This window comes from Saimiri boliviensis, chromosome 2 (assembly GCF_048565385.1).
Source record: "Saimiri boliviensis isolate mSaiBol1 chromosome 2, mSaiBol1.pri, whole genome shotgun sequence".
Taxonomy (NCBI): Eukaryota; Metazoa; Chordata; class Mammalia; order Primates; family Cebidae; genus Saimiri; species Saimiri boliviensis.
The window spans coordinates 153,151,856-153,170,486 of NC_133450.1; the positions used below are offsets into that span (position 1 = coordinate 153,151,856).

The following is an 18,631-nucleotide window of genomic DNA, read 5'->3' on the forward strand; positions in this document are numbered from 1 at the left end:
TCTCTCTGTGGACAGAGTCCCTTCAGCAGAGATTCCCACCCAGAACCCAACATTTCTGTGACATGCAGGGCTGCCCTCCCAGCTGCCAGCTTGAGAGTTTGGGATGTACCCTCCAAGGGCCTCCTTGCCTCTGGGCTGTCCACCCAGGCTGCACAGAGTCCCCGCAGAGCAGCTGACTCCCAAGCCTGATGGTATAGGGGCTGGGCTCAGTTCCTACAGTCACAAGTGAGATTCAGACAGTTCACTGTTTCAGTGATCCTTCAAACCTTGGCCTTCAGGCAAAGACAGGTGGATCACTTGAGGCCAAGAGTTTGAGACCAGCCTGGCCAACATGACAAAACCTAGTCTCTACTAAATATACAAAAATTAGCTGGGTGTGGTGGTGGGAACCTGTAATCCCAGCTACTCAGGAGGCTGAGGCAGGAGGATCGCCTGAACCCAGGTGGCAGAGATTGCAGTGAGCGGAGATCCTGCTACTGCCCTCCAGCCTGGGTGACAGAGCAAGACTCTGTCAAAAAAAAAAAAAAAAAAAAAAAAGTCTTAGGTAATTAAAATATCATTCCAAATATATTTTGAGGTTTAGAAACACCCTTGAAATTCCCAGTTGGAGTTGAAATATCCAGCCCGACTTCCTGCATTCTTTGTACCTGAGTAGGCTAGTTTGCCTGTTGGGAGAGGACCTGGGGTTACTCTTACGGTTTAGCTCTGATACCATCTTTTCATTGGTTTGCACTGGCACTTGTTTGCTTTGTTCATAGTTAAATAGTATTAAAAGTTCAGATATGAACAAGGAGTTGTTAAATAACACCTATGGGTCCATTGGGAAAACACCTAAGGAATGTTTTGACCCCAGACTAGCTAAGAGAACAGCTGGCTCACACGTCACAGAATCACACAGCACGTTGCTGCAAGATGTTACTTGCAATCTTGTCTGCATCCACCTTTAAATAAAGGTACATGGTCTGGAATTAAAAGTCATCTTAGTAAATTCAGACCTACTCTTTTGGGAAAAGTCACATTGCAGCATGTGTGAAGTGAAGGTGGAGGGCTCATCAGCCCTGCCTGCAGCCTTGGGTCACCGTAGTGCCCGGCTGTGCCGTCACAAAATCCAGCCTCACTATCATTTCTGTGGGAAGGGAGTTTTAACAGGGGCCACTGGGTTGGGAAACTCTAAAGGAGCCTTTTTCCTCCAGCCAGCCACACTTTGGAACACAGAATGGAGTTCCAGCCCCACTGTGGCTCAGGCAATCATGACCCTAAAAACAGTCTGCTGGTATTAAACACTTCACTGCTTGAGTCACAGTCATGACTGTGGGAACTAATACTAACCTGTGTCACACAGGCTGACAGTTTGAAAACACTGGTGACTCTGTGACAGGCCCAAATGGTCCTTTTTACCCAGCCCCAGCTGGGATGAGTAGTAGAATTCGGTGTGCCATGAAAACCAGTGATGTGCTACAATCTCTGTGCAAGCTGCATGAACAAGCTGGCCGTATGGGCTGACAGCACTTCTTTTTTGTGAAAAGACACTAAGAGATTTAAATGCCCAAAGCCTAACCATGTTGGTTTCTCTAAGAGGAGAGTGTGGGGGCAGGGAGCTTTTGGGAAAAACGGCCTTCCAGCCCCACTGCACTCTCTGAGATGTGGGTAACTGGGCCTTTGACTCCGGCAGATTTGCAGCCTCATGCGAGGGGGAATAGCTGAGAGAGGAGGCGTCCGTGTGGGGCACCGGATCATTGAAATCAATGGACAGAGTGTCGTGGCCACCCCCCATGAGAAGATCGTCCACATTCTCTCTAATGCTGTTGGGGAGGTAGGAGAGGTTCGGGGCTGGGGGTGGTGCTGAGGGTGGCATCTGGTGTCCCTGCCTCATGCGCACTGTGGCCCTGAGCAGACCTTCCAGGAAAGCTCCCTGGGTTTCCAATCCTGAACACTCCCCAACAATCAGACCTATCTATCTCTGACCAAATGCCAAACCCATCAGCGAGCAGTTGTCCAGGAGCTCCTCTATGAAATGGAATCAGGTCACCCTCAGCCTTCTCTTTCATCTGATGTGCTTTCTGTTTTCAACACTCAGCTTCATCTTGCTTTTTTGTACGGCTGCCTGAGTTGCCTCCATCTTCCCCAGTTAATCTCCCCAAATGTACTTAAAAGATTTAAGTCTTAGACTCAAGTCAGATCAATAAAGTGGCCCTCCAGAGATGTGACCTCAGTGCAGTGTGGCATGATGTTTCATCACTGCTGCCAGTCATCACTGCTGTCAGTCATCACAGCTGCCATTCAACACTGCTGTCAGTCATCACAGCTGTCAGTCAATAATTGCTGTCATTCGTCACTGCTGTCAGTCATCACTGCTGTCAGTAATTGCTGTCATTCATCACTGCTGTCAGTCATCACTGCTGCCATTCATCACTGCTGTCAGTCATCACTACTGTCAGTCATCAGTGCTGTTATCACTGCTGTCAGTCAGCAATTGCTGTCATTTATCACTGCTGTCAGTCATCACTGCTGTCAGTAATTGCTGTCATTCATCACTGCTGTCAGTCATCATTGCTGTCATTCATCACTGCTGTCAGTCATGACTGCTGTCATTCATCATTGCTGTCAGTCATCACTGCTGGCAGTCAATCATTGCTGTCATCATCACTGCTGTCATTGATCACTGCTGTCAGTCATCACTGCTGTCAGTCATTGCTGTTATTCATCACTGCTGTCAGTCATCACTGCTGTCAGTCAGTCATTATTGCTGTCACTCATCAGTGCTATCAGTTATCACTGATGCCATTCATCACTGCTGTCAGTCATCACTGCTATTCTAGGGCTGATTTGTCATCCTTGCCTCATCTGCCAAGAGAGGCAAGGGAGGCAGGCACTGTGAGAAGCCTGGAGCCTTCTCCCTGCATTTTCAGAGTCCTCTTTTTAAAAGGGTAGGGTCTGGTGAGAGCAAGAGCAGTTGACTGAGAAATAAGCCTTGCCTGGTTTTTGTTGTTCATTTCTGTCACCCCTAAGCTTTTGAGAAAGTCAGTGGATTCCACTCTTCCTGGAGGCCACCCTGGGTCAGGTCCCTGGTGGTGGCTGGGCGGTAGGAGGGTATCTTCAAGGCCCTCTGTGGGAGAGGCACTGCCTCTCTCTCCAGCCCTGGGCAGTGCCCATGCAGCCACCCCCCAGCTTCAGCCCCCACTAAAGTGTGTTCTGTACCCTCAGATTCACATGAAGACAATGCCAGCCGCCATGTACAGATTGCTGACAGCCCAGGAGCAGCCAGTTTACATCTGACCACAGCCTCACGTGGTGGCATGCATGGAGGACTCTCCTCATTGTGGTTGTGTTTCTTGTGCTGCATCCCTATGTCCACTGAGACATTTCCCTCTCACACCCAGCATTCGGTTTTACACAGGAAGAGAAGAATCCGCAAGGACCTCTTTACTCTCTCCAATTTGCTTTTTTTTTTTTTTTTAAATACCAGGGAAGTTTTGTATGCACTCCCTTGAGGATGGAGAGCAGCCAGCAACCACCTGGTACTGACCCAGGACCATCCAGGAGGGCCTTCTGGGGGTGTCCAAAGGTGGGCTGTCACTGCCTAACAGGGAATCCTCCCTTCCCAAGAGGTACAGACCTCTTAGAAAGAGCTTCCGAGGCAGTGAAGCAGCTGATTCAGCAGTGCCTAAAACCCAGTTGCTGATCTCTGCTTTCTGAGTTTATCTGTGGGAATGTGGTAGTACCCAGGGCCAGCCCACATCATTAAAATTATGCACTGCCTGCCATGTAGTTGGGGCACCGTACATTATTTCCTCCCAGAATCTCTGAGCCAACCTTAAATCTCTTTGATTGCTAGTTTTTATTTCAACGTGTGTATGTTTTCTAATACGAGCCTTCTCACCCCAAGATGAAAGGGGAAGTAACTGCCTTGGGCAAGGATACCATAGTGTCACAGAGATCTTGGGAATTTATGGGACATCCAAAGCTTTACCAAGTTGTCCTAAAATTTATCAACCATTAGATAAACACAGGCAGGTACTATCTGCTTCTCTCTATCTCTCTCACACACAGTCCTTTTGCATATCACCCTTCCCTGCTCCCACCACCAATGAGACAAGCTGATGATTAGACACACAGATCCCCCTGGAAACTCGCCTCTCTGGGAGGTCCCTTCCCTGGCAGATGGCCAGGCACCCAGGAGCTGCTTAGCCTCGTCCTGAGGAACACCTGCCCTCTCTGCGGCTGAGGCCCAGCCCCTCCAGCACCACCTTGGCTTAAAAAATCCCCCTCCTGGACTCCCCTCCCCTGCAAACACACATCCCAGGAGTCTGGGAGGAGGGACTGTTCCCCACAAGGTGAGGCTCCAGGTGCCATAGCGTGTTCTGGCCCAAGGTAAGACCAACTTTCTTCTCTGCTCAGGGCCACTAGGCAGGATGTGATATTGGAAAGACCAGAGCAGTACATAAGCCACAAAATTAAGGGGTCAATAGAAACCTGAAGTTATGCCTAAGAATCCCCAGATGTGGCCCAGAAACAACATCTTGCTGGCTTGTGGGCCTGAGAGCATTTTCAGCTGGTGTGGAATGTTCTGTGTTTTCATCAGGTGCCTCATATTTGTGGCTTCTGTCTTGGTTCAGTGTAGGTGTTTTAGTAATATTATAATTCTGAGCCAGTTTTCACTTATTCTTGGTCCAAAGAGCATTTTGTTTTCATGTGAGGTGTGATTTGGCTTTGCTTTTGTTTTGTTTCATTTATGACCTCAGTAGAGACAGGGGAAGAGAAACTAATATATTTTGTAATTAATATAGTCCCTGTTCTCTGCATCCAGGATATTTATGTTGTGTCTGTGGAAATAGGAACTCAGTGAGCAAATGTTGGGTAGCATGTATTTATAGAGAGAATGGAGGGATTTCAAGGAGGGAGAAAAGTGACTATAACAAGATTAGGAACAAGAGACTTCAACCAGAGAGCTCTGTGATCAATTCCCTGAGACCTCTGTACCTTCTGAGTTTTCTGTTTAGAATCAGGGAAGCTCAATGCCTGAAAGGAACAAGCAGTGGAGCGCTCAGTTTCATGGTACTACAAAGGAGCTCTAAGGAAGGGAGGCCACTGGCTGCCCAGGTGCCCTGTGGGGAAAGGGGTTTCTGCTACTGCAGAGTGGCATGGGGTGGGGCCAGGGGCTCTGGGTTGGGCCATAAAGCTCCCCTGGACTTCTTTGAAGGATGCTTTACAGAGTGTTGCTGCGAGACCAGCCCCAAGGTCAATCCATCACAAACGTGGGGACCAGGAAGGAACCATGGCCCAGATTCTCCATTTGCTGTAGCATATCTGATAATACAGTGAGACTCTAAAGAGTCAACAGCCAGTTCATCTTTCCTCTGCCAGTAAGAGTGGATAGAACAGTAATGGAGTGTTACCGGTGGTATCTCAGGCATCAGGAGCCTTGGAAAATCATTGCAGGGGCTCATGCTTGTCTGCCCCCAGGCACCTGGGCAGCACCACAGAGGCCTGCCCTCGACTGGCCAGGAGACAAAACTCCAGTAGCTCGTCCCTGTACAACCTGGACGTAACAGTTACATATCTTCACCTCAAGGAGAGACTATACTTTCTATTCCTATTGCACAAAAACCTTGTAAACTTTGAGAGGTGCTGAAAAAGCCAATTCTGCAAGCTCTCCTAGAGGACTGACATTGTGACATAAGAGTGAGATGATTTATCTAACATATTCTTTTGTGTTAATCCAAGTGTGTCTTCACACCCAGTGAGTGGAATTTGCTGGAGCTTGGTGCTTCCCACCCAGCTGAAGTGGATTCTTTTTCCTGCTACCACTGGGGCAAGGGAGTGAGCCTAGGTATGGTCACCACAGCAGCCGGAGTCTTAAAAGTGAGTCGTTAGATTTTTGAAAGTCCCAAGAGAAGTGGTGGTCTCCTTCCCTTCTGTCATCCCAGTATATATAGTTGTATGTGTAAATAACTAAATACCCCGTGTAACAGGAAGGCTATGTACAGAGCAGCCTTCCCAAACGCTGCAAGGGCACAGAGCCACTGTGGCCACTCTGCCAGGGTGTGCTGATGGCTTGTCTTTGGGGATGAACTCCCACATTCACCTCCCCCTCCTGGTCCAGGCAAAGGCACCAGAACCCACCCTGCCTCTTCTCCAATGTGAGCATTTCAGGGAGCCACCATCAGCCTTGGGTTCACAAGAGGAAGAAACCCCCAAAGACCAATGCCTGGAGCCCGCGTCTCCAGTGACACCTTCCTCCCTCGCCAGAGCGGGCTCCTGGGGGATGGAGCGCATCGCAGGGGTGCCAGGTCCCTGCGCACAGGTTTGCTTTCTGAACATTGCCCATCAACACCGCCTTCAGGGAGTCCCAGAGTAACCTACTACCTCCCCCATCGCTCCTCTGCCCCCCTCACCCTGTGGGCACCAACACCTCCCACACACAGATGAAAACCATCTGCAGAGCCCTTCCCGGGTCCCTTGACCCAGTGGTGTAGCCGTTACCAATGTTTACAACCAGGGGCCGCCCCTCCTTAGATGTGTTTACTCACATTCACAGGCCACCTGTTGGTTCGAGTTTCATGTCTGTCTCCTTCCCTGGCCTGGGTCAACTTGAGCACACGACTCTGATCTTTCTTCCCCTCCATCAAGGCAGTGTGTGAGGATTGTGTGGGAATGACATTTCTTGTACATACTTAGCACAGCACCTAGAGTATGAACTTGTACTATTGTTCTGTAAAGAGGGTGAAATAGAGCTTACTGTAAAGCGTCGGGAGAAGTATAGTATTGTATTTGTAACAATATCGTTCTTTATATACACAAAACTCAATGATCTATATATAAATATAAATAAATATATAAATAAAATATATCTACACGTGAGCCTGGAATGTGGACACCACACACCCACTGAATGTACTTCCTCGACAGTCTGGTCACTGGTCCCTCCCTCCCTCCTCTGTACCGTGGCCACAGTCATCTGGTTTGGGGTTGTGATGTATTTACTGTGCTATCTTCCTTTATTTAACTGAACGCTAATGTCTGTATAAGAGTTGCTGCAACAATAAACAAGAACTTCACCTCTTGGCCTGGCCCAGTGTCTTCTTGTTGCAGGGAAGCCTCGGGACCGTGTGGTGTGTTTGTCTTTTCCCTAACAGACTGGCTCCTGCCCACTCTACGAGCACGGCTTTGCCGCCCAGAGCCGAGCAGTTCTCTAAATGAGCTTTTATTCCATGGAAACTGACTTGGTTTTAGACTGCAAAGGCTGTGTTCTCCTGCCCCAGCTGATGCTTCAGTCTTTTTTTTTTTTTTGAGACGGAGTTTCGCTCTTGTTACCCAGGCTGGAGTGCAATGGCACAATCTCGGCTCACCACAACCTCCGCCTCCTGGGCTCAGGCAATTCTCCTGCCTCAGCCTCCTAAGTAGCTGGGATTACAGGCATGCACCACCACGCCCAGCTAGTTTTTTGTATTTTTAGTAGAGACGGGGTTTCACCATGTTGACCAGGATGGTCTCGATCTCTTGACCTCGTGATCCACCCGCCTCGGCCTCCCAAAGTGCTGGGATTACAGGCTTGAGCCACCGCGCCCGGCCAATGCTTCAGTCTTGTGAGTCTCCTTCAAGCACACTGAACGGGAGAAAGAGACATTCTCTGGATTTCATACTTGACATCCTCCATGAGGGAAGGAAAACAGGAATTAATTCTCCCCCAACCTCAGTCATCTGCCATAAGGGAGGTGCCTTTTTTTAAGGGACTAAGTGGACAGTGGGAAACAGCGCCCTGAGGGTCCCACCCAAAGGTTCTGTGAGAAGATTCTGGAAGGTTTCCTCTTGGTGCTCTTTGCAAATTCACTTTTTGAAGTTTGCCAGGCACGCTTTCCCTGCTGTTAGGAGCATGCTGGGGACCCCAGACTCCTCACCACAAAGTGTCCAGCCCTGTTCCAAAGCAGAATGCCAGCCAGGTCTTTTCTCTGCATACCCTCCTTCCCCATCTTCCCTGCAAAGCCTGTTGCAGCCCCCTCAGGCCCATAGCTGCTGAAAGCCCTGAGGCGTGGAGGCAGGTCCTGTGACCTGGCCCCGAGAGGCCCCTTCTCCTCCATCCTTCTCACAGCAAGCAGAGTGTCCCACCACCAAGATGGCTGCTGTTGAATCAAGTGGGAAGAAAGCACATTGAACTGGTATCTGCGGAAGTCACAATTTGGAGAATGACAGCTAGTCTTTATAGCACCATCCACGTGCCAAGCATCTTACAGAAACGAACTTGGTGACTCCCCACAACACCTCTAAGAGGGAGAAACTTTTCCTAGATTATCATTGTCTTTATTTTATACAGGAGGAAGCAGGCACAGAGGGTTCCAGCACCTATGCCCAGCTTTCTAACAACTCCCACCTGTGCTGGGACAGGCTTGTCATCGCCCAGATGAACTCAATGTTAGACTTCTGGGTCTCTTTTTGTTCTTACGGTGTTTTTCTTCCAGGTTTTTTTTCCATTGATTTGCAAACCTCAATCTCCCATTCAAACCAGGCTGCCCCACTTCCCCACCCCCAGAGTGGAATTGGGCACTGGCCTGGGAGAGGGGGGCTTGCTCTCAGTTCCCTCCTTCCCTCCCTGTCTCCTTCTTTGGGTCCCTTTATGGGAAGGGGCATAGGCAGGAGGTGCACAGAGGTTCCCCTACATTAGAAGTTGCCCTTGGGAAGGTCACAGGCCTCTCCTTGCTGGTTCATTCTGCTGATCTAGTTTTTTCAATGAAGACACACAGTTGGCAGCAACCAGGCATTGGGGGTCCCTGAACCCTGGGCCCCATCTTCCAGCTGACCCCTTAGGCCACAGTTCTCTAAAGCAGTGGTCTCCACCCTTTCTGGCACCACAGACCAGTTACGTGGAAGACAATTTTTCCAGAGACTGGGTGCAAGGGTGGAGGGTGGTTTCAGGATGATTCAAGCACATTACATTTATTGTGTACTTTATTTCTATTATTATTACATTATAATATATAATGAAATAATTATACAGTTTACCATAGAATTATACAATTCTATGGTGAGTCGTATAATTCAGTGGGAGCCCCGAACTTGTTTTCCTGCAACTAGATGGTCCCATCTAGGGGTGATGAGAGACAGTGACAGATCATCAGGCATTAGGTGCGTGCAACCTACATCCCTTGCATGCACAGTTCACAATAGGGTTCCTGCTCCTATGAGAATCTAATGCTGCTGCTGATCTGACGGGGCGGAGCTCAGGTGGTAATGTGAGCCGGGATGGAGAGCGGCTGTAAATACAGATGAAGCTTTTGTTGCTTGCCTCCTGCTGTGTGGCACAGTTCCTAACAGGCCACAGACTGGCACCAAACTGTGCACACGTCTTCCACCCAGGTGGTGTCCCCAGCCCCCTGCAGCCACCTTCTCCCCAGCGGGGAAGCTCCTGCATCGTTCAGCATCCATTCTCCTCACCCTCCAAGGAAGGGAGGGGCACCCTTGGCCATCTCTGCCCTGCCCATCCTGGAGCCATGGCTTCCTGTCTCACCACCCACAGCACCGCACCTTCTGCTGGTCTGCTCTCTCAGCAACACGTAGCTAAGACAGATCTACATAAGTGTGCAGGGAGGCAAGTGGAAGGCACAGGACCCCAACCTTCACAGTGATGCTCTTAGGGTCTGCCTCCCAGAGTGATGAGGTGAGAAGCAGCTCCTTTCCTGAAGTCTGCACCCATCCCCCACCAATGGCAACATCCCTCTCCCATCACCCGGATGAAAATGAAAAGGCAGCTGGTGGAAGGATCTAGTCTTTGAACTGGCACCTCTCAGCAAGCCCCCTGGGTGTGCGTCTGTCCCATGGAAGACTACAGTCCCCTGATGGATGGTGTCTGCCTGTGTGGCTGGGGTCTGCCCCCACGGGCAAGGCTGCTGCTACCAGAGACTATTCCTTAGCTTCCCCCTCTCGGCTTTGATCTTAGCTGAAGTTGCAGAACTAGAGACAAAAATCCACTCAACCATTTTGATGCACATAGAACCACTTTCTTTAGGTCTTTCTTCTGTAATTTTTGCTTAAACTGTGATCCTCAGAGTTTCTTAGACCCTCTGAGCTTGCTCCCTCATCTGCAAACTAGTATCTATTTCAGGGGGACCATGTGAGGATAATCTAACACATAGGAAGCTTTCGGAACGTGCATGGCTCGTAGTGGGTGCTGAGGAAGTACTGGCTATTGTGGTGTTAGACCAAGCTTGCTGCCTTTCCTGGGGCCCAGCAGGTCCAGGTCCTCATCAGCTTCCTGGAATTTCCAGACCCCCTGGGTACACCAATGAGAGCCACAACTCAGGAGGCTCCCCAAGCACTTGCATGGCTTAGTGTAGGTCACCCCCAAACACACCAAGTCCTAAACTACTGATGCATTGAATTTCATCCAAACGCAGATTTTAGCCCTTGGGAAAAAATTCTGGATGCCAATGCATACTCTTTTAAAAGTTAAAAAACACAACTCCCATAACAAAGATGAAATGAACATGTATCAGAGATTTACTAATCATTAATGATGAAACAAGTAACATGGTAAAGCTGGTCCAAACAGCATTTGGAGGACCTAAGTACAGACATTTTAAAAAGAATGTTAGAATAAAATTACTAGGTTAGAAATAAAACTGGTTGTGGCTGGGCACGGTGGCTCACAACTGTAATCCCAGCAATTTGGGAGGCCAAGGCAGGTGGATCATCTGAGATCGGGAGATGGAGACCAGCCTGGCCAATGCGGTGAAACCCCACCTCTACTACAAACACAAACATTAGTTGGGTGTAGTGGTGGGTGTCTGTAATCCCAGCTATTTGGGAGGCTGAGGCATGAGAATCGCTTGAACCCAGGAGGCAGAGGTTGCAATGAGCCAAGATTGCACCACTGCACTCCAGCCTGGGTGACAGAGCAAGGCTCTGTCTCAAAAAAAAAGAAAAGAAAAATAAAGAAATAAAACTGGCTAATGTCCTTAAGGCACTACAATTATAACTTTTAGGGTTATCTTTCTACCAAATAGAAATCATTTACATCTCTAGTTGTGGGCTGGAAGAGGGCAGTTGGATCGTAATCAATGCTCTGCAGAAAAAATGAAGCACGGAAGAAAGAATTGAAAGTGGGGCGAGGTGCACTGGCTCACGCCTGTGAGCCCAGCCCTTTGGGAGGCCAAGACAGGAGGATAATTTGAGCTGAGTTCCAGACCAGTCTGGGCAACAGAGCAAGGCCCTATCTCTACCAAAAAAAATAAATAAATAAATTAAATTAGCTGGGCGTGGTGGTGCAAGCCTGGAGTCCCAGCTACTTGGGAGACTGACGTAGAAGGATTGCCTGGGCCTTGAGAGGTCGAGGCTGCAGTGAGCCGAGACTGTGCCCCTGCACTGCAGGCTGGGCAACAGACTGAGACCTTGACTCAAATAATAATAATAATAATAATAATAATTGAAATCAGGAGCTCAAACAGGTATTCGTACCCCCACGCTTATGGTAGCATTATTCACAACAGCCAAATGACAGAAGCAACTGAAGTGTCCGTCCATGAGTGGGTCAATGCAACATGGTACCGGCACATGCTGGGGTCTTATTCAGCCTTAAGAAGGAAGGAAATTCCAGCACATGCTAGCATGACGGCTCATCACTACTGGAAGGACATTATGCTACATTAAATAAGCCAGCCACAAGAAGATAAATACTGTATGATTCCACCTATATGAGATACCGAATGTAGTCAAATTCTTAGAGACAGAAAGTGGAGGAGTGTTTGCCAGGGGCCACGGGGAGGAGGAAATGGGGAATTCTTGTTAAGTAGGTGCAGAGCTTCAGTTTTCCAGACAAAAAGAGTCTTGCAGATTGATTGCACAAAAATGTGAATGTACTTTACACTACTGAACTCTACACTTAAAAATAGCTAAGACAGGAAACTTGTTACATGTATTTAACTATATTTTTACTTTTTTAAAATTAATGGTTAAAATAGTACTTTTATTATATATTTTACCACCATTTTTTAAAAAAATGTTTTTAACTAAAGCATAGAATGAGTTTGCAGGTGACTATTTTATGTAGGTTGGTTAGGAAGGACTCATGAAAGGAGGGAGGGCCCTGTGGATGCCTGAGGGATGCGTGTTCCAAGCTAGAGGGACAGCAAGGACAAAGGCCCTGAGGCCAGACCTTTCAGGCAGGGCGTGGAGGAGGCCCTAAGAGCTAAGAAAGGAGAATTCAAGTGGCTGAAGATGCAGCCAGCAGGCAGAGGGTGGTGGTGGGTGGGAGATATAGGTGGTTATAGGAGCTTTGGTGTTACACACACACACACACTCTCTCTCTCTCTCTCTCTCTGTCTCTCTCTCTCTCGTACACTTAATTGCTAATTGCTTCCACACACTTTATCACACTCAACTCACACTCCACCTCCTCTGCACTCTTCCTGCTAAACACCCACATTAGGAACTAAGTTGGCAAGAGCTAGGATTTGGCGCCCTCTGGTGGAATCACATGAGAAATGCCAACTCCAGATAACTGCCAAGATTACCAGGCAATTGAGTGAAGGAGCCTTGGCCACCCATCCAAGGCCCCCTTGTCTTCCAGATAAGGGAACTAAAGACCTCAACAGGGGTAGTATTTGCTGGAGACTACACAGGGAGTGGGAAGCTAGAACCTCACTCCCTGGCTCCCAGACTAATGCTGATTTGTATGATCCCTGCTTTTGACAGGGGTTTGTAGACCCCCATCTACAAAAACGTGAAAAAACAATAGTGGACCTCATCTCCCTACTGGCCAGACCCAGGAGGCCCTGGAGGCAGACTGAGCGCACTGCTGTGACCTCAGTTCTCAGGCCAGCTCCAGAGTCTTTGTGACAGTGGGGCAGCAAGCAGCCTAGATAACTGCTGCCTTCTAGTCCCTTCCTCCAGGTGGGAAGAAGCAATTCCTGGAAGGCCAAGGCTACCACTGTGGGGAGTGGGAGGCAGGAGGTGGAAAACACAACCTCCTTCCTACCCTTGACCCCCTTATCCAGGGGCCACTCCACTTTCTGCTCCTATTGTCCATCTCAGACAGCACAACTAACCAGCTACTTACTACCTTAACCACCTCTTCCCCTCCACTAATTGGAGGTTCTTATGGGCAGAAGCCAAATCTCCCTTGACTTTCTTATCGCTGTGGGTTATAATTAGAAGAGGAGTCACAGACCGGGGTTCAAGTTACAGTGTTCCTCCCTATTGTCCCTACCAAACCCAGAGGCACAGCCTCTCACATGGTAGCATGTCAGAACTCCACTCATTCATCAGTACTATGAGTGAAATCTTTGCCAATTCACAAAGGAGTCAAACATTTATTTGTAGTCTGGTTTGGTGACACTATTCTTGATGACAGAATTAGAAAAACTGATTGTGAGTTTGACTTGGAAATACCAAGTCATACTGAAGTTATAGGTGGGTGGCATTTGCAATGAAGATTACTGAGGCGGGGCATGTTGGCTCACACCTATAAACTCAGAGAATCGTTTGAGCCTAGGAGTTCAAGACCAGCTGGGGCAATAGTACAAGACCCCCACCTCTACAAAAACAGAAAAAATTAGCCAGGCATGGTGTCACGTGCTTGTGGTCCCAGCTACTTGGGAGGCTGGGGCAGGAGGATTGCTTGAGCAGGCGAATTTAAGGCTATGATTGCACCATTGCACTCCAACTTGGGCAACAGAGTGAGTTTCTACCTGCCTCCCTCCACAAAAAAAAAAAAAAAAAAAGAGAGAGAGAGAATATATGATTATTGTTTGTAAACTATGTGTTACATGTCCTTTATATCAAGTAAGTTTATAATATATATGTTTATATAAGTTTATAATATATATCAAGTTTATATACAATACATATATACATACTTATGTATGTATTGTATATAAGCACAGATGCACACTCAGCATTTCCTCCTGGAGAGCTGGTTATTAAACAGTTACCAGCACACCTGCTGTGGGCCAGCATCTCCGCTACTTAAGCAATTTCTAAGCTTTCTTGTGGAGGGTTGGTCTAAAAATAATAATTTTATTAGTTAGTAACATAAGCAATCACTTTAATGGTCCATTTGCAAGCACACAAGTCAAATGTGGACATTTTAGGTGTTTGTCACAGCATTAGAAAACAGGCTCTGAAGGTCTCCGGGACCTGCCTTGGGTAGGGGCGAAGAGACAGCATTCCGAGTGACACCTGAGGGCCCCTCCTGTGCAGTGGCCTCACAGGACACACAGTAGGCCTCTGCTCAGCTCCCGTGTTACTGAAGTCTCCAACCACAACAGCACAGACACAGTGAAACGTTTCCATTGCAAAGCAATCTTTTTATTTTTATTTTTCCCTCTGATATGCTCACTAGAAATCCTCCAACATTCCATTTCCATTAGTAATGTGATTTTTTAAAAAAAAATCTAACCACTCACCAGTTCCAACCAGGCTCACTAACAGTTATGATGAGAGCTAACATTCCTTGAGCACCTGTAGGAGAGCAGGCAAATGAGCTGCATGGGCTCGATCACTCAGCTGCACAGCAATACCTTTATGGTATTGCAGGCACTACCCCACTTTACTGATGAACAAACTGACCTCAGATGTGGTAGGTAAGTTGCCCAAAGTCCCAGAGTGATGACGCAAACTTGATCCTGTCTTGTTTCTTTCCCATCCCCTCTCCCCTGAGGAGCTTGTGGTCAGGGGTGAGACCTGCAGGTACCCAGGTAGCTGAAATCCCAAGCAGAATGCTCAGCACAAGTGACATCCCAGCGAGGAGATGAACAGAAGCTGCAGGGAGCTTGGGGAAGGTGGACCGAGCTGCAGGAGCCGGATGCGCAGCCTCCGCGGAGCAGGGGGCGCGGAGCGGAGGGTTTGGCGGTGGGGAGCGCAGCCAACCCGCGGTTTGACCGGAAAGGTGGGCTAGAGTTAGATACGGGGCCCAAGGAAGCAAGTCTGTTTTCAGTTCCATTTTATTCTGTTTTATTTCACTCGACTAAAGAAGAGCTCTGGGTGGTGGCAGCTGGAAGCTGCCCGTGCCGTCCACCGCTCGCCTGCGTCCTCGCCCTTCAGCCTTTCTTCGGAGGAAGGAGCGTCCGAGCTCGGCTCGGTGCTGGCCGCGCGCTGCGAGCTGCGGATGCGAGGCCCGTGGCCCTGGGTCCCGGGCGGTAAGCCACGGCGATTTAGGACCTCGGTGGCCCGCGTCCTAGCCTGGCGTCTGCATAGGCTGGGACTCGCCCTGCCCGGAGGGGGCCCCGGCTCTCCTGGCCTTGTCCCGCCCGGGCTGTGACCCGCCCCGGCCACCTGGGGGCCGCGGGGGGCCACAGCAGCCCCGGGACGCGGCCCGGCGGGGAGAGGAGTCTGCGGCCTGGCCTGGCCCCGATCCCCCCGGGACGGCGCGGTCCCGGTCCCCTCCGTCCTCAGGTCCCTTTAGTCACAGAGAAAGCCGTCCCCCCGCCCCCGCGCCCTCGGCTGGCCTGGGGCAGGTGAGGCTGGGCGTGGAACAAAACGCGCGCCCCCGCGGCTTTTCTCCTCAGGTTATTTCCATTCGAGAACTACTGAGGCGGGAAGGAGACCTCAGGCTGGAGCCCGGAGGCAGGAGGGAAGTGTCCACCGACCCCGCGCCGCGGTCCAGAACGTTCCCTCCAGCGCAGCGGCTCCCGCTAGCCGGGGTCCTGGGGTCTCCGCCAGTCTAATGGGGGTCGGGTTTTTCCCGGCCTGGGACACACCGGAGCCTCCATTCTGCGCCAGAAGCGGGCAGCGCCCGGGAGCCACGAGCACAGCTCGCCTGAGCGGCGCCTGGCGTCAGCCCGCAGCGGCCTTTCCCTCCCCGGGGGGAGCTGAGCCCCCAGCATCCCCCACGGGACACGGTCCACGCGCTTTCGACCCGCGCCCCCGCCAGCAGGACCGGCCCTGCCACTGCGGCCGGGAGAATGTCGCGGACGCTCCGCGCGGCGCCCAGGCCTCACCCGCCAGAAACCGCCACGGGAGCCGCCAGCGCCGCAGGAGGTGGGAACCGCGCTGGAACCGTTGCGCTGAGCACGGCGGACCCCGGACCCCGGTTACCACCACCTCCCCGCAGTCTCCAGGCTAAATTACGCTGTTCCCGAAAACAAAGAAAGTGAGTATGTGGACATGTACCAAGAAAGTTTGCTATTGAAAGAAGTTTAGCCATCAACGAAACGCCTTTTACTAAGCGCTGGGTCAATCTCGTGGTCTTATTGTGGTTTTTTCTGGGGGATGGCTTCGACCTAGGCAAAATCCCCAGAACAAAACAGACAAAATCCCTGCTCTCCTGCTATTTATATTACAGCGAAGGAGAAAAAAAAAAAAGTCAAATAAGTAAAAGAGATGGTTATACTAAGTTGTGGGACAGGCAAAGAGAAAAAATAAGCAGGGAAAAGTAAACAGTTCTAGAGGCTGTAATTTGGAGAGGACGGCCAGGGAAGGCCTCCTGAGAAAGGTGCCTTGGAGTCAAGACTCGAAGGAGTTGAGAGGGCAAAACCGACACAGAAAGCAGGCAGATGGCTGGCAGGTGCAAAGGCCCTGAGGCAGGAACTCCTGCACCTGTTCCAGGAGGAGTGAGGAGAGCAGAGGGAGGGAGTCAGGGAAGGCGAGGGGAAGAGGCCGGGAACTGAGAGAGAACCCTTGGACGGCTGGGAAGTTGATGCTGCGAAGTGACTCTAAGGATACTACAGTCTATGCTAAGCAACGTGGGAGCCACTGGCGGTAGTGAGCAGAGGAGGATGTGATCTGATTTGTTTTAACAGGACCTCTCTGGCTGCTGCGCTGAGGAGGGCTGAAGAGGTAAGGATGAATTGATCTTTGATTCTTCTGTCTCTCGCACCCCCAATCAGAGAGCAAGGTCTTTCTCCGACCCCCTCCCCCACTTCCGCTTCCAAAGTATTTAGTTCTCTGCTCAAAATCGGCTTCTTCAGGCCACCCTTCTCCATCAGATTGGGCAGATCCTTATTTTAAATCGATATTCAATCTTAATTTAGAAATGATTTTTCTGACTATAAAACAAATACATATTCACATGAAAACTGTCAACAATTTAGAAACATAAAAAGGGAAAAAGCAGTCTTCAGGTAAACAAGGTGGTGGCTTGTTCTGAGGAGGACAGTGGAGATCATGAGACATGGTCAGATGCAGATGTCAATCTTTACATATAATCTCAACATCCAGAGAGAATCACTGTGGCCCTTCCATGTATTTCCATTTAAACTGTGTGGACCATGTGTATTTCTCAGGTGCCCGCCACCACACCTGGCTAATTCTTCTATTTTTAGTAGAGATGGGGTTTCACCATGTTGGCCAGGCTGGTCTCGAACTCCTGACCTCAAGTGATCCGGCTGCCTCAGCCTCCCAAAGTGCTGGGATTACAGGTGTGAGCCACCACACCGGGCCTAAAAACAGTTGTTTTGTTGTTGTTGTTTTTTGAAATGGAGCGTCACTCTGTTGCCAGGCTAGAGTGCAATGGTGCAATCTCAGCTCACTGCAACCTCCACCTCGCAGATTCAAGCAATTCTCCTGCCTCAGCTTCCCAAGTGACTGGGACTAGAGGCACATGCCTCTACACCCAGCTAATTTTTGTACTTTTAGTAGACAGGGTTTCATCATGTTGGCCAGGCTGGTCTTGATTTCTTGACCTCATGATTCATCCGTCTCAGCCTCCCAAAGGAAAACATTTTTAATGTCAATATATTATGCTATCTTATATACAATTTTTTTGTTTTGTTTTGAGGCAGTCTACCGTTTCACCCAGGCTGGAGTGCAGTGGCACAATCTTGGCTCATTGCAACCTCCGCCTCCCGGTTTCAAGCGATTCTCATGCCTCAACCTTCCAAAAGGCTTATACACAATTTTTTAAAATGTTAATGTGAAATAATTTATTCTTCTTGCTGAGTATTAGGCCGATTTCCACTTTTTTCTTGCTGTTTTGTGCCGCAATTAATATCTTTGTTCTTAAATCCTGAATCTTTCCTAATGGTATTAGCAATAGCATCACAAAAGAAGTTCATATTTCCAGTTTTTTCCACTCCCGTTCATACTCTCTGCTGCCACTGGGCTTACTTAGGACCTCCTCATGTGACTCCAAGAATAAAGTCTAATAGCTTTAGTTTGGCATTCCAGAGTCTTTAGAAACCTGGCTCTTACTTTTGTCCTGCCTCATTTTCTGTGGCTCCTCACTGCTTCCAGACACGAACAGCTTTATCCTGTGCCTATGACACCTGCCGCCCCATTCCTGCCCATGCAAATCCTATTCCATCTTGGTGCCTGCTCCCAGGGTGAATGGCTTGCTGCTTTGTGATGCCTCTAGTATTTTTTCCAGCTTTTAGCACATTGGACTGTGATGTGTCTGCTATGCCTCTTTTCCCTGTGTCATGTGGGTGGGGATGGTGTCTGGCTCACTTCTTATTATGCCAGGATAGCACCTGGCACATAGTATATAACATGAGAGTTTGTTGAAAGAATGACCAACAGTTAACTACAAACATACAAAAGCAGCAGAAACATCCTTGGCTTAAGTTGTCAGCACCACCTCCTGGAACCAGCAATGTAGGAGGCATCACATCCAAATCTGACCACGTCTCATGACCTGCACTGTTTCCTCCTCAGAACAGGCCACAACCTTCTTTACCTGAATGGCCACAGCTGCCTGCTGATT

At 49.4% G+C, this 18,631-nt stretch overlaps 2 protein-coding genes across 6 annotated transcripts in view; both read left to right on the plus strand.

Moving 5' to 3' along the window:
- Nucleotides 1-7,071, plus strand: part of APBA1 (amyloid beta precursor protein binding family A member 1) — a 205,841-nt gene extending 198,770 nt beyond the window's left edge. For all 5 annotated transcript variants that reach the window (XM_074394704.1, XM_003935634.4, XM_010346139.3 and 2 more), the window contains 2 exons: nt 1,673-1,813; nt 3,205-7,071. In XM_074394704.1, coding sequence (XP_074250805.1) covers nt 1,673-1,813; nt 3,205-3,276 — 213 coding nt within the window. In that variant the 3' untranslated portion in view covers nt 3,277-7,071. The remainder of the gene's footprint in view (nt 1-1,672; nt 1,814-3,204) is intronic.
- LOC104652604 (uncharacterized) overlaps nt 6,205-18,631 on the plus strand; it is a 34,073-nt gene continuing 21,646 nt past the window's right edge. Inside the window, exons 1-4 of the mRNA XM_074390214.1 lie at nt 6,205-6,304; nt 14,708-14,878; nt 15,498-16,081; nt 16,731-16,767. Of these exons, the coding sequence (XP_074246315.1) occupies nt 6,205-6,304; nt 14,708-14,878; nt 15,498-16,054 (828 nt within the window). The 3' untranslated portion in view covers nt 16,055-16,081; nt 16,731-16,767. The remainder of the gene's footprint in view (nt 6,305-14,707; nt 14,879-15,497; nt 16,082-16,730; nt 16,768-18,631) is intronic.